Below are 15,657 nucleotides of genomic sequence, written 5' to 3'. Positions count from 1 at the left end.
AACAACACCATCACCACTACTTCTGCCATGTCCACCATCATCACCTCCACCTCCACCTCTAACCTCTACCACCATCACTACCACCACCTCCACCTCCATCACCTCCACTGCCACCATCTCCACCACCACCTCCACCACCATCACTGCCACCACCATCACCACCTCCACCTCCATCACCTCCACCTCCATCACCTCCACCACCACATCCACCAATCATATTGAATTGGAAGTCCCAGCCATTGCAATAAGACACACACACACACACACACACACACACCACAAGTGAAGAGCGTAGACAGGAATGTAACAGTCACTCCTGGATGCTTTGATTATGTTTCCCTAGAGTTCCTCCTTGAATGAGCGCTGATCAATTCAGGTGACCTGGACTGGAGACTTGCCTCAGCCATGATCTTTCTGGGTGACTCTGGGCCTCAGTTTCCCCATGTGTAACTTGAGTGGTAGGACTATGCCAATTATTTGCAAACTATGCTCCACTGAGCCCTAGGGGCCCCTGCAAGAGGCAAAGGGAGGCACACAGATGCCCCTGGGTATCCCATCCCCCCTTCCAGCTCGACTTGCATTCAACATATGTTAGCACTCGTAGTAAGAATCTAGTAGAACAAAGAGTTCTGGGGCTCAAAGAAGATGAAAATCAGCAGATACACAGCCAGTACCAACAGGGACTAAGGATGGAAACAGGGACTAAGGATGGAAACAGATCATTCGTAGAGGAACTCCATGAGGAAAAGCCACTTCCTCACCGGGAATCAGAGCTCCATCACTAACACAACAGCGGAGTCCCACTTCTCACCAATTGGAAAAAAGACGGGAAATGAGCAGCGCTGTAAGCATAGGAAAACGACAACACTCTTCTCAGACCAGTGGTCGGCAAACTCATCAGTCAACAGAGCCAAATACCAACAGGACAACGATTGACATTCCTTTTGAGAGCCCAGTTTTTTAAACGTAAACTTCTTCTAACGCCACTTCTTCACAATAGACTCGCCCAGGCCGTGGTATTTTGTGGAAGAGCCACACTCAAGGGGCCAAAGAGCCGCATGTGGCTCACGAGCCACTGTTTGCCGACCACTGTCTTAGACCAAGACGGGAATGGGAATGGGTGACGCATTTTGGAAATGCCATTTGGCAGCATCTCCGAAAATGGTACCCACGTCCCCTTTCACCAGCGGTCCCACCAGCAGGGCCTAGGAGCCGCCACGTGTCTGCAAAGGCGTGCATGTGCGGGATGTCCTTGGACACGTGTGATGACGCAAAGGCCCCCAGCTCTGCCATCCGTGACCTCTGTTGGCCCAGCGCCTGCCCTGGCCCCCACTCGGACCCAGAGGAACCCTGAACCGGCTCCACTCCAAAGATACCCGAAGCCCAGGTGAGCTGAAGGCTGGGCTCATACCTCTAACAGGTGACCTTCCTGGGCGAGTCCATCCCATCAGGGCGGGTCCCTTGAGCACAAAGCTCTCCCCCCTCCCGCAAGGTTGACCCCAACCCACACGGAAGGTGAGCTGCCAGGTGGAACCTAGCACCTGACACCTCTCCCCGACTCACCAGCTGTGCTACCTCGCGCTTGTCAACAAGTCACTGAGCAGAGATGGCTCGTCGGCTAAATGACGCTGATCAAACCGACTTCGTAGCGATTTTTCACACGAAATCATTTATGTGAGAAGCAAACTGGAAAATATTGACTATATTTATGTTCCAGACCCTGGTCCCAAAGCCAATCCTCTTGGAATGTCCTCTCCGAGGACAGGACCCCGTCTCTTTAACCACCCCACGCGGATGGGCACGTGGGTGGTTTCCTTTTGCTCGCTTATTCTAAACTTAGCGGCACAAACATCCTTGTACGTCCATCTCAGGGTCCACAGGCAGGTGTCTGGGGGCAGGTTCCAGGAAAGAATGTCTGGGGCAAAGGGCAAGGAAATTTTCCACATTGGTAGATGCTGCCCCGGGACCCTCCAGAAAGGGGCCGTTTCTCTCTTGCTCAAAACCAGACAGTGCGAAGATCAGATCTGGGCAGAGACGAAATGTTCTTATCTCAGGAGAGGTCATGGGAAAAATTCAAGTGTTTCTAAGTGACCGTCCAGCGTCTGGCCCGGCCCGCCGGCCAGAGCCCTGCTGCAGGCCGGGCGGCGGGGAAATCGGTCTTCGGGCCCGATTTCCGGGATTCGCTGGAAGAAGGGACGTCCTGCTGGTGTGGGGTTGCTGAGATCCGGCGAGGAGGCGACCAGAGAATCTGGGAGATCTCTTCCAGGGGGTCTCTTAAAAAGGGGGAGGTGGGGAGTTTGGTCTCTCTGGGATGAGTGAAAGGGGGAGAAAGAAGCAGGTTCTCCCAAGATCTTCTGGTCCCAGAGTCAAGGGATTCCTTTGGTTTAGGGCTGTGGTCGGCAAACTGCGGCTCGCGAGCCACATGCGGCTCTCTGGCCCCTGGAGCGTGGCTCTTCCACAAAATACCACGGCCTGGGCGAGTCTATTTTGAAGAAGTGGCGTTAGAAGAAGTTTAGGTTTAAAAAATCTGGCTCTCCAAAGAAATTTCAATCGTTGTGCTGTTGGTATTTGGCTCTGTTGACGAATGAGTTTGCCGACCACTGGGTTAGGCAAAGGGCATCCTGCGGTTCTGCCCCCAGGTGCCCACCCCTCACACAGACACAGGCTGAGGCCCGCCCGCTGAAACCCAGAGCAAGCCTCCGCCTTCCCTTTGCAAGTGGCTGACGGGCCAGGCAGCCCAGCCAGGCAGGAGGCAGAGCAGGTCTCCAGCGCAGGCTCCAGGCACAAGGCCAGGTCTTCCCAGGCCCCCATCTCCACGTTCCCGCCTCCGGAGAGCCCTGGGCCGTGGCTTGACCTCCGACCCCGCGGTCACTCAGCGTCTCTCCTGCAGGCAGCACCTGGGGCAGCGCCACGGGCGTCCGAGTCCCGCAGACTGGCTTGGTCATTCGCCGGCCACGGCCAAGTGGCCTCGGGCTGCCTGTCGGGTGGGTTGGTGGGTCGGTGGGTCGCGGTGCCCCGGCAGGCATTGCGTGCGGGGTGAGCAGCCGAGATGCGGCGCATGCGCTGTTTGTGAACCGGAAGCGCCTAAGCCCGCGGAGGCTTCTGGGTGGTCGAAGCCCACTTGGCTGCCCTTCCGCCGTGGAGCCCACACGAGGCACGAGGCGCGCAGCACCGGCAGCAGTGAAAACACCTGAGCCAGCTGAGCTGTGGGGCCACGGGGAAGTTTGAACACATTGGCCTTGGGCCCCCTCCTTCAACCCCTTATCCTGCATTCATGCACTCATTCATTCATGCATTCATGGAGTCATTCATTCATTCATTCGTGAATAGGGCTGCAGGCAGCGTGGAGCAGTCCTACTGGCTATGGGGACCCATAGCCCCAGGAGGTTCAAAGCCCAGCTCAGGTACTTTCTGGCTGTGTGACCTTGGGCGAGTCACTTCACCTCTCTGAGCGTCTGTGTGTTGCTCTGTAGCAGGTGGATAATATCCATGCCTCCCTTAGCTTTGTGAGGACCCTTGTCTGCTATACAGTGGGTGCCCCAAAATTGGGGGACTAAGGGGGGGAATTCCTGGAGCCTGTCCAATGTCCTCAATGGGGACCCTCTGATCTTCATTCAAGGAGCTCCTCAATGGTAGCTCAGCACTCCCTGCGAAGCATTCATTGAGCACCTGCTGAGTACCCCGCCCCATGCTGGGCTGGACCCACGGGGCTTGGAGGAGAAGCCACCAACCTCTTTGGAGCTTCCTGCCTGCAGGAGCGACAGGGACAATCAGAAGAACCAAGAGCCTGGACTCCTTCTCCATCCGGGCCCTGGCCACGCTCCTGGGAGCCTGCGACCCGGCAGGGCCTGTGGTTTCACAGGGGACGCACCGAGGCTCCCCGAGGCGGCAGAAGCTGCTCAAGGTCACACCGCCCGGAAGTGGGGTTCAAACCCTGGGATTCGAACACCAGTCTTTTGGGATGCAGACACCTATGTCCTCTGTCTGTGTGCTGGCAGAGTTTCCTGCCAGGGCCGGTGCTGATAAGAATTCAGTTTGCTTTCCAGGTGGGAACACAACAACAGACAGAGGAGAGGACCAGTCCATGTCACCTGGCAACGAATCCCACTGGGCCCCCCTCCCCTTTCCAGCCCCCGAGAAATAGTCCTGGCGCCTGTCCCCGTGGGCCCAAGTCCCTGGGCTCCCCAACCCATGTCACCAGCCATGTGTCCCGCTCTGCCAGCCCAGACAATGCCTAAGCCCTGGCTGGGGTCACCACACCCCAGAGGGAGACAGGGAACAGCTGCGTCATGACCCCGGGCCCCCTCTGGGCGCCAAACCCCTGCAGAGGGGCGCAGGGGAGGGGGGGGGGGCCTTTACATCGCCCAAAGGGCAGCGTGAGCTTGTCTCTTCTCTGGCCACATCCTCCACCCCTCCCTGAAGTCCACAGCACCTCCCCCGGCTGCTGGTGTTGCTCTGGTTTCACCGGCATTTCTAGAACCCGCTGCCTTAGCCCCCAAGGAAAGTTGTCAAGACGAAAATGTCAAGCATCTAAGAATCACTGATCTCATGAAGCTTCTAAACCTAAACCTGGAAGGAAGAGGTAACTCACAGAACAGCCAACACTGAGAGACAGGAGTTGCCTCCGTCCCTCCTCTTTGCACACAGCGCTTCACAGTTTACAGCTGACAAGCTCACATCCTTGGAGCACCTGGGAGGCACTGTCCTAAGCACTCTAAGCGAGCCAACTCTGCCTCCACCACCCCTCCAGGGTAGGTGCCGTCATTGTTCCCATTTCACAGATGAGGAAACTGAGGCCCAGAGAGGTGGAGTTGCTTGCCCAAGTCCACACAGCTGGGAAATGGCAGAGTTGGGATTCCAACCCAGGTCTTCCGAAGCCTGAACCCCTAACCACCATGCTACACTGCCCTGCACACTGTAAAGTACATTTGCATCTAGTAACCCCTCAGCATCCTGGGGGCGTCCCGGGGACGAGGCAAGGGCTGTGGCCCCAGCTTTGCAAGGGAGGAACCCATAGCTCAGAGAGGTAAGCTGACTTGCCCCAAGCCACACAGCTAGGAAGGGCCTACTTGGGTCTCCTGGCTCCTTATCCCTCCTCCTCCCCTGCTGTGACCAGTCACTGACCCCTTTGCAATCCTGTTTCTCCTTTTTCCCCTCCAGACCCTCCAGCTGAGTCTGGCTCTCCAAACCCCAAGGGAGATGCCCCAGGTGGCCCCTCCTAGACCTGCACCCTCCAGCCTTGCAGGGCACGCCAGGCGTCCCTGCGCGGCCCCCGGGGGTGGTGGGGTCTGTGCCGGGCATCGTAGGGGCCTCTGGCAGGAGCAGGGCTATTTTATACGTTGCAGCTGCTTCCATAAACCCTGGGCCGGCCTGGGGAGAGGGGCGCAGCTGTGGGGAAACCTCCGGGCCCTGGAGCCAGTGCCAAATCCTTCCTGCTATTTCTGAGCAGCCGGAGGAATCCTAAAATGAAAACTTCCTGGAAAAAAAAAAAAAAAGGGCAAATCCCTGTCCCACTCCAAACAGGCCCCATCCTTCCCCCACACCCAGTGAAGAGCCAGGATGAGGCAGAGCAGGGCTGGACACAGCGCCAGGCTGCCCACCAGAGACCCCGATTCTCACCAGCTCTGGACAGGCCCCAGCTCCTATCTGGTCTGCCTATGCCCACTTAGAGATTGAGGGGCTGGTCTGGATTAGGGGTTCTGAGACCCTCTGAACTATAGAGGTTCCCTTAAGTCCCTTAGCTCAGACATTCCCACTGTCTAAGGTTCTATGCTCCAACTACTGGCTGTGTGTCCTTGGGCAAGTTACTTGACCTCTCGGATTCTCTGTTTTTCTCATCTGTAGAATGGGGAGAAATAATGACCATCTCATTAGCAAGGTTGGGAGGGAGAAGTAACCTAACATCCGTAGTTCATAGCAGGTTTCTTTGTCATAGCCCCAAGTTGGAAACCACCCGAATGTCCATCAGCAGGTGAACTGACAAATTGTAACACATCCATACAAGGGGATACTACTCAGCAGTAAAAAGGAGTGAAATATTGATACATACATGACTCCCCGCCAGCGAATGCCCAGCCCCCAGACTGATCGGAGGGGGACAGGGTGCGGGGAAGGGGGCTCTTCAGGACCCCCACCCCCATCCACTACCCCAGAAGCCCCCATTCCCACACTGAGCTGGGGCCCGTGTCTTGGGGTAGTTTGGCTCACTCACTCCTCTCTCTCCCTTTATGGAGACCAGGCCTGGCCCTGGGACAGACTCCCGGGCTGAGGGCAGCTGTGCGGTTTTATAAGCCCTGGGACAGTAGGGGCCTGTTCAGGCCCTGGCAGATTCCTGGATCCCTGGGAACAGTAGGAACCCCCCACCCCCCAACCTCAAGCCCACTCTCCCCCCTGGCCCGGCCACAGCCACACATGCCCCCCAACCACTGTCTCCCTCCATGGCTCACTCCCCACTGGTGCCCAGCCAGATGTGTGCCCATAAAAGGCTCTTCTTGGGTAACTGCACTGCAATTGTGGGAGCAGATTGGAGGGGCTCTAAGTAGGAGTGGGGCCCTGCTGTCCCCCACCAAGGACTTCATTCATTCATTCATTCATTCATTCACTCATTCATTTATTTAAAAAAGCAGTAGAGCCCAGCAGGGAACTCAGACTCGGGAATCAGACTGCAGGGCTGGAATCCTGGCTGTGTGACCCGGGCAACTGACTTCACCTCTCTGGGCCTCAGTCTTCCCACCTGTGACATGGGACTAATAATAGTGCCCACCTCGTAGGGCGGCGAGTCCAGTGCTTGGAGCGGTGCCTGGCACATAACAGGTGCTTGTTAATTGTGAGCAATCGTTATTGTCATGGAGCTCAGGAGACTGTGGAAGAGAGGCGGGTCAGGGGCCATCAGGGAAGGCTCCCAGGAGGAGGGGGCATCTAAGCCAGAATGAGAGGGAGTTAACAAGGCAAGGGGTGGAAGGGTGTTACAGGCAGAGGGAGTAGCAGCAAAAAAAAAAAAACAACAACTCAGTTTACTTTTCTTCCTGCGCTGGAGCTCAGACCTCCTCCTTAACCCCCCACGGATCCAGGGGACACGGGCTATGGCTAAGGAGACCCTCTGGAGGGCCCAGCTGAGCATTGAGGGGAGCCACTGAGCAGGGAGCAGCTGACTGGGAAATCACCCCTGCCTACTCCCCAGCATCTCCAATCCTGATCCTGTCTGACTTGGTTGCTGCCCATCACCGGGAAGCTTAATGCACTTCCGAGGCACACCCCGGCAGGAGCTCAGAAACCACCCAGAGAGGCTGAGTGACTTGGTCAGAGCCACACAGCCTCCGGGGCTCAGTGTTTGTCTTCAGTTCTCCCTGTGTTCTCGGGCGGGGGCTGGTCTGGGCTAAGAGAGGAAGGGCCGTTCCCCACTGAGCCAGACAGAGGCCATTGTGTGCTGGGAAGCCCAAATCCGGCCCCTCCGGATGGATGTGGGGTCGGAGGAGGAGGAGGAGGGAGGAGGAAGAGGGACCGGGCCGGGGGCCCCCAGGCCTTCAGTGAGGTCCCCGACAGGGCCCCCGGCCCGAGGAGGTCCTGGATTCCTCCCAGCAGCTCCAGGCCGACATCCTCGCCAGGGGCGGGGGGGGGGGGGGGGGGGCGATGGCCTCCCTGCCCCCATCACCTCGGGGCTCCAGCACAGCTCCCAGCCCAGCCACATCTGGATCCCAGCTGCCAGCTCGGGGCAGAAGGGGAGCAGTGGCCGCAGGAACTTGCCATCAAAGGCAAGGAGCAGCCTGGTGGCGGGGAGACAAAGGCCAGGGCCGCCTCCAACCCCAGGCGCCAGGGAGGGTGCTGGTGCGGTGAGTGTGGCATTGCCTCGGACCCATCCTCCCATCCTCAGCCACTCTGCAGGGGGATGGGAAACGGAAGCCTCCGCTGGGAGCCCCCCACTGCCATGTCTCCTCGGGGGCTCCCCTGTGGCCGCCACGCATGGGACCTGGCTGGTGGCCACCAGTCAGAGCCAGTCTCAGCCTTGGGGACACGCGTCACTGCCCCACGCCCTGGGACACCCATCTTGCCTCCCTTCCCCGCTTGATTCAGCCCCCTAGAGCCCCAATGATGTGTCTCCCCCAGAAAGGCGCCCCACCCCATGGGACAGCCCAGGAGAAGTGCCCCATCTCCCCGGCCACTGGTGCCCCCTTCAGAAAAGCAGCGAGACTCAGGCCGGAATAAAGTTTATTGTGCTGGTTTGCTATAGCTCAGCACCTGGAAAGTTGTGCAGAGGTTGCGGGGGGGGGACCCCAGATGGAGGAATGAGGAAGAGGACCCCCCCAGAGCCTCCCCAAATCAAATCAGGACGGAGCTCAGGCTCCCTGGTCGAAGACTAAAGCAGGCTGTGGACACAGGCTGCCAGACACCGAGTATGAGCAGAGGCGGGGGGCCGGGTTGGGGGGGGGGCCCGAGGGGTGCAGGGGAGGGAGAACTGGGTGCCCTGCTCCAGGCCAGGCGTCAGAGACCCTCCCCGCCCCCCCAGAGTGAGGTCTCCTCACTTAGAGCCCCGGGCTTCGAGGCTGCTTTGGGAGCCTGACAAAAAGGTTTAGTTCATTCACCCCATCCTCACCCCCGATCCCCACGGCAGCAGCGGGCTGAGCCCCCACACCCCACGCCCAGACCAACCAGACGCTGCGGGGCGCCTTCCGGAACACTGAGAGCAGTCATTTCCAGAGTGCGCCCTGGAGCAGTTTCCACTGTAGCTGCTAAATAATAACAATAACAATAATAATAATAATGATGATGAAAGTACTCCCTGGTCAAAAGCAGTTTGGGAAAGGCTATGAAACCAGAAACCAGGTTCCACGGGGCCTTGACTGCAGGACTTGTTGGAGCCCTGGGGTGGTCGAAGGGGGTGCTGGGAGTCGAGAGGCAGCGTTCCCTCAATTCACTGGACGCCAACATCTTTTTTTCCACAGGGTACCCCCAGGGAACCCAGTTTGGAAAATGCTCATTTTTTCCGTACCTGTCAGGGTACCGCAGGGAACCCAGTTTGGGAAATGCTCATTTTTCGTACCTGCCATGAGGTGAGCAGGTGAGGGGCCCACTTCTGCCGTAGCACTAACTGCACCCGCCCCGGCCACTTCCACGTCTCCCGGTTACAGTCTCCCCAAACTCCTAGCTGGTCGGTTTACGTTTCTACCTCGACGGTGATGTTGGCCCTGTCACAGGGGACCGCCAAGTGCGCTTCCTAATCGACGTGGTTGTACGGGGGACACATCCCCAGCCCCGCCGCCCCACAGGAGCTGTGCTTGGGATGTAGCCCTCTGGGGCTGCAGAGGCAAATGTCCTAGAAGTTGGTGAGATTCCCGGGTGGAGCGGACACCAGGATCTGTTCGCTGTGGGAGGGGACACGCTGGGATCTGCAGCTGGGGGCGGCCCAGGAGGGGACCACGAGGGGTCCGACAGTCAGGGCCACAGCCCCGGGGGCCTGTTAGACGCTAGGGGTGACACTGCCACAAGCACAGGGGCTTTGGGGGGGGCCAGCTGGGTCCCCGGCTTCCTGGGCTAATGAGGGAGCCGCTTCTGGCTCCCCTGGGCCTTCTCGGGCCCCCAGGACCCCCTCTGCCAGCCCTGAGCATGGCCCCTCCGTCACCCCTGGCCTCTCCGTGGGGACCCCACGCCCCGGGGCGTCCCGGTCCTCCTCCTGGCCGCCGGTCTGCTCTTCCTCTGCCTTGCCCTCCGTCATCCTGGCTCCATCTCCACCGCTCGGGGCCGCCCTGGTGGGAGACCGGAGGTTCTGGGTGGCGGCGAGGATGTCGGCCTGGAGCTGCTGGGAGGAGTCCAGGGCCTCCTCGGGCCGGCCGTCGGGGGCCCTGTCGGGGACCTCGCTGAAGGCCTGGGGGCCCCCGGCCCGGTCCCTCTGGTCCACGTACTTCTTCTTGGGGAAAGACGAGGGGTAGTAGGCGGAGGCCTTGTGCTTCTGGCGGGTGATGACGGCGGCGCAGACGGTGAACATGACCAGGAGGACCAGCGAGCCCACCACGGCGATGAGCAGCACGTACTCGCGGAAGAAGTCCACGATGCCGTCCAGGAAGTTGGTGGGGGGCTTGGGGCCCGCCAGGGGCGTGGGCTGGGGCCCCACCGACGTGGCGCTGAGGGCCGGGGTCCGGGGCGGCGGGAGGCTCGGGGAGGAGGCTGAGGAGTCATCGGCCTCCCCGCTGCCCCCCATGTCCTCCAGGAAGGAGACCTGCACGGGCACGGAGTGGGCCACGGCGGGCAGGACCCTCACGAGCAGCAGCAGCGACACGACGAGGCGAGGGGCCATGGCAGAGACCATGCTGCCCGGGACCTGTGGGGGAGCGAGGCAGAGAGAGGTCGGGGGGGGGGGGACTCAGGGTCTTAGGGGACCCCAAGGAGGTGCAGGAAATACAAAGTCACTTCCTTCCTCAGGCCTGAGCCTCCCCACGGTACAAAGGACCCCCATTCCTTCTTATTGGGGTTCACAGCTGCCCCTCCTCCCCACTCCACTCTGAGGTCCTGGAGGGCAGGATCTGGATCTTATTTATCTCGGCATCCTCGGGGTTTGGCCCCGTATCTGGTATACAGCAAGTGCTCCATAAATGTATCTTGACTGACCTGAATTAATAGTAATAATTTAGCCTTTTTCTGCTTGTCACGTGCCAGGTACTATTTTACCTTTTTTTGGCATGGAATTTCTCATTGCCGCTTGAGGGCCACCCAATAGGGGAGGTGCCTTTATTCGCCCATTTTCCAGGTATGGAAACTGAGGCTCAGGTGGGGTTCCGTGGCGTACCAAGGAAGAACAGGGGCTTGAAGATGGCAGGGCTGAGTAAGTGAGAAACTGAGTAAATGTCAGCGGACCCCCCCCTCTTATGGGGAGCCCTCCCCAGCAGCCCCTAGCCCCTCTGGGGTCCCCTTCCCTTCTCGGGAAGAGTCATAGGTTGTGAAGCCTGCGTGTGTTCTGAGCTCAGCAGAAGGCCTACTGGGAGCATCTGCCCCATGGCTAACTTCCCCTCAGGGCTCAGAGCAGGCACTGGAGGCGGCAGGGTAACCCCCTCCCCCACCCCCATGCCTGAGACAGAGCTAGAGTTCACTGGAGCCTGAGTCCCGACACTAAATGGGGACCAGCTGAGCCCTGCACCTCACTTGCTCCCTCAGACCCTATCTGGCCCAGACAGCCAGCTAGCTAATAAATTCCTCATGGCCCCAGTTTACTGACCCTCCCTGCCAGCCTGAGTGGGGCTAGGCGCTCAGATAAACCAGGGGACCCCTTTCTGTGGCCCCCAAGTCACCCCCCTGAGAACCCCATCCTGGCCCAGTGGAGGGCCCAGGACCCTGACACTGGATGCGGCTAGAGGCTCCCAGATAGAAAAGCCTTAGGATCGCGTCTGAGGCTCTCGGGGAACTGAGATGGGGAGACAGAGGCCCAGAGAAGGCGAGGGGCAGGCCCCAAGCCACACAGCAAGTCCCCGGGCTGGAGAAGGAAGTCAGGTGTCCAGCACCTTGACTGCAGGTCCCCTTGGGCGCCTGGGCCAGCAGCCCCGCTTCATTAAACGGGTGATGTACTGGCCTCACGGTGACCTGGGGGACTCAGGAGACGAGGCAGGAATGACGCCAGGCCATTGAGTGGCTTTTCCACGTGAGCTGGGGCCGCTCAATGAAAGTGCCATTCATTGACGTGAACTGGGCGGGCATGACTCTGGACAAAGTGGCTCAGAGGGCACAAACAAAGGATAATTCCAGGACATGAGAGGAGGCAACACTGCTCAGGGTCATTGCCAGTGAGCTGGTCAGTGCTTTCCTCACAGGCCGCTCCTCGGAGCCCCTCTGTGGATGCAAGCCTGCAGAAGCTGCCACCGTCTGTTTTCAGAGGAGGAAACCGAGGCTCAGAGACAGACAGTGATTTGCCCAAGGACGCACAGACGATACCTGTCAGAGCTGGGGTTTGAACCTTCTTCTGCCCAAGTGTCCTATCTATCTATCTATCTATCTATCTATCTATCTATCATCTATCTATCTATCTATCTATCTATCTATCTATCATCTATCTATCTATCATCTATCATCTATCTATCTATCTATCTATCTATCTATCTATCTATCATCTATCTATCATCTATCTATCATCTATCTATCTATCATCTATCATCTATCTATCTATCTATCTATCTATCTATCTATCTATCTATCTATCTATCTATCTCGGGCCCGGGGCTGGCCTCACGCCCCCTGGTTCACATCACCTGTCAGCTGGAGAAAGACCTGAGATGCCACATGAACCGCAGGAGCCTTCTCGGCCCCCCTCTCCCTGGCACTGGTAGCAAAGGTCCCACTCAGCTTTGATCTCGGGGTCTAAGCAGTCTCCACCCTGCCTCTGCCTGCAGTCAAGCCCCCGGAGAGACCTCTCGTGGTGGCGGCTGACCTCCCCACAGACCTCAGCCGTGACCAGCGGTGGCTGAAGACCAGGGGTTCCCCAGGGGCCCACTGTGGAGTCAGTCCCCTCGCTGCAGGTCTGCAGGCGGCAAAGCAGGGAGGCCGGGGAGGCCGGATTAGAATCCGGGCTCCATCTCAGCTCCTCTGGGCCTCACTCTCCCCATCTGTAAATTGGGGGCATGCTGGGGAGGTGACACTTGGGAGCAGCCAAATTGCTGCTACCCCAGCAGAGCTCCAGGGTCAGCCAGCATGTCCCCACAAAAGTCAACAAACGATGACCCTCACCCGAGGTGTGCATTTGCTCAATATCTCCCCCACCTCCAGGACAGGCTGACTTTTTTACCTCGTTGGGTGAAATCTCCTAAAGTCTGATCACCGAGGAATCTAGGAACACACACACACACACACACACACACACACACACACGTATATACACACATGCACATGTACACATACATGCACATGTATACATGCATGCACACCCATGCATGGACACACATGCACAGCAGAGAGCTGGGCAGAGAAAAGTGCTCCCTTCCTGAAGCCTTGGGGTGAGGGGGACAAAGGACAGAGAAAGTGGCCACACAAACTACCTCTGGCTCTCAAAGGCCGAGACCCCGACTCTCAGAGGCCCCCACACCCCACCACCCCGCCTGGCCCCCCAGGAAATATGCAGGCAAAGTGTGGGAGCTGGCTGGGCCTCTCAGGTGATCGCTGTGTGACCCTGCCCTCTCGGGGCCTCAGTTTCCCATCTGTGGAATGGGTGCACTGGCCTGGGCATTCCTGAAATGGCCGCAGCCCATCCGTTGCCCGCCCTCCTTCCTGGGTCCGAATTTGTTCCAAGACTCGGGAACTCACTGGCCATGAACAGCTGGGGTCAGGCCAACCGTCTCGTTTTACGCAGAGGGAACGGGGCTGAAACGGGGACCGGGCTGCCCAGGGCCTCACAGCCTGTCAGGAGCCCTGAACCGAACCCACAATGGAGGGGCCCCTCGGAATACCCCACTGTGTCCGCGTGTCATCTCCGGGCCTCGGTCTCCACATCTGTAGAGTGGGGATAAGGCCACCTCCCGGGACCACTGTCAGGACCAGACAGCCGTGCCCAGAGCACAGTAGGTGTCAGTTAGTGGGCGCCACAGGGAGGGCCAGGACCCCGCTTAGAGCAGGGCCTCTCTTTAGAGCCATCACAGGGTTTATCGTTTTAAAATGTGACGGCCCAGCGGATGCCAAGGATGCAAATACACCCCTAAGACTTAGGTACCCCAAGACCCGAGGCCGAGGGGCCACGGCAGCTGCTCCACCCCCACCCCGAGACTGGTCGCCAGAGGGGAAGGGCGGCCCAGGAAAACCTGGCTTCAATTAGTGGCCTTGGGGGAGGGGTCTGGCTGCAGCGCGGTGGCCCCTGCTGGGGCAGCCGAGGGCAGGGACCAGGGCCCTGGAGGGAGGCCTGGGAGGGATGGGGATCCTGGGGGCTCACACACACACACACACACACACACACACACACACACACACAGAGCAGCAGCAGCATGGACACACAATACATGTACACAACATACGGACACAACATCAGGCACCCCGCGAGCTCACAGGCCCGCCAGCACAGACACACAACACACAACACACAACACACAACGGGCTGATTCTCCGACAGCGTGTGCACATCACAACCCCGTCACCCCGCGGATCCCCCCAGACCAGCCGAGCGGGGACAGTCCCAGCCACACCGCCCCCCGCCGACCCTGGGAGCGACCTCCCGGGCGTCCACTCTCAAGAACAACACGTCCCCCGTGGCAAGGCCGCAGTGCACACGCACAGCTCGCCGGCACACGGGGGCACCCTCGTCCCGCACCCCTCACCCCCAGCACCTCACACACGTACACAGCACCCGGCACCCCCTCAAAACTCACACACACTTACAGACGCCCCCCCCAAAGCACTCCCGCCGGCTCCAGTCCCTAAACTCCAAGACATGTCCGGGCTCCCCGGACAGAGGAGGGGGCAGGAGGGGACCCGACTCACCAGTCCCTCCGCACACAGGCCTGGTCTCCCGCCAGGTGGAGCGAGAGCCAGTCCGTGCCAGTGCCCCGGCTGCTCTGGGCCGGCCGCCCCGCCCTCCTCCCGCCCCCTCCCTCCCTCCCCCCTCCCTGGCTGCTGGGCCAGCTTGATTTCATTAAGGGGTTTAGGGTGGGGACAGGGGGGAGGGGTGGGGCTGTGCTGGGCCACACACATCCCCCCTCGCTCACACTCCCGCGGGCGCCCCCTCCACGCTCCGGGGAAGCCCAGATGGGGCACTTCCTCCCTGACCACGGTCCCCAGGGCCGGCTGGGGCACACAGACAGACAGGGCTGTCCCACAGCGTGCCCCCCTCCCCCCCCCCAAAAAAACCAGCAAGCTGGGGTCCTACCCTCCTTCCGAAGAAGAGGAGGTCAGGCGGTTCGGAGGCCCCTGGAAGTGAGGGGGAAATTCCCAGTCCTTGGTTCCAGCTGTGACTCAGGTTTTCCGAGGCTTGGGGTGCCGAGTGGGAGCCGGGGTGTGTGTAAGGCAGAGCATGAGCGAGGCCTGCTGGAGGGTCTGGGCTGGGGCAGGGAGCTCGTTATGGCAGCCACTGTCTGGCCTTGCCTCCTCCAGGCCTCCGTTGGCCCATTGGCAGGGTGGGTGGGAAGCTTGCTGGGCTCCCTCAGCCATGACCTTCTAAGGTTAGTGGCCTCGGAGTGGTTCGAGCAGGAGCTGCGGCCCCACTTCACAGATGGGGAAAGTTGAGGCAGATGAGTCCAAGTGGCTCAATCGGAGGACTGAGAGGTCAGCAGTAGCCCTGGAACCGGGACCTCTGGCTGACCTGAGGAGTCCACTGGACCAGCGGCCCCTGCATTCATTCAGCAGACGAACGTTCTAGATCAGTGGTCGGCAAATCGCGGCTCGCGAGCTACATGCGGCTCGCGAGCTGCGGTTTGCCACTCTGTTGACTAATGAGTTTGCCGATCACTGGACTGGACTAAATGTTACCGTGTAGTTGGAAGCTGTGAGGATTAGGCAATTGTGGCATATTGTGTGCAAAGAGGTAAAGGGCAGTATATGACAGTGGTCGGCAAACTCATTAGTCAACAGAGCGGCAAACCGCAGCTCGAGAGGTGAACCAGACCCAGCCCAGCCCTCAGGAGCTTGAAGACTTCCAGGGAGAAAGACACTTATGCAAATTACATTCTCAGAAAACAGAAATGGGTCTTCGGCAGGAGAGGG

At 59.3% G+C, this 15,657-nt stretch overlaps 1 protein-coding gene across 4 annotated transcripts; it reads right to left on the bottom strand.

The window, feature by feature from the left end:
- Nucleotides 1-8,194: 8,194 nt before the first annotated feature.
- Nucleotides 8,195-14,902, bottom strand: TMEM119 (transmembrane protein 119). 4 transcript variants are annotated; one of them, XM_079763077.1, is made up of 2 exons: nucleotides 14,825-14,902; nucleotides 8,195-10,312 (listed from the first exon to the last, which is right to left on the bottom strand). In XM_079763077.1, exon 2 carries the CDS (start codon nucleotides 10,298-10,300, stop codon nucleotides 9,455-9,457), a length of 846 nt encoding a protein of 281 aa, XP_079619203.1. In that variant the 5' UTR covers nucleotides 10,301-10,312; nucleotides 14,825-14,902; the 3' UTR covers nucleotides 8,195-9,454. The 4 variants fall into 4 exon arrangements, with proteins under 4 accessions (XP_079619203.1, XP_079619202.1, XP_079619201.1 ...); XM_079763076.1 differs by lacking the exon at nucleotides 14,825-14,902 and adding an exon at nucleotides 14,440-14,521; XM_079763075.1 differs by lacking the exon at nucleotides 14,825-14,902 and adding an exon at nucleotides 14,338-14,360.
- Between the last annotated feature and the right edge of the window lie 755 nt (nucleotides 14,903-15,657).

Source organism: Cnephaeus nilssonii (assembly GCF_951640355.1).
Source record: "Cnephaeus nilssonii genome assembly, chromosome: 22".
Lineage (NCBI taxonomy): Eukaryota > Metazoa > Chordata > Mammalia > Chiroptera > Vespertilionidae > Cnephaeus > Cnephaeus nilssonii.
The sequence above is the reverse complement of the archived record's forward strand: the minus strand, read 5'-3'. Positions and strand labels throughout refer to the sequence as shown.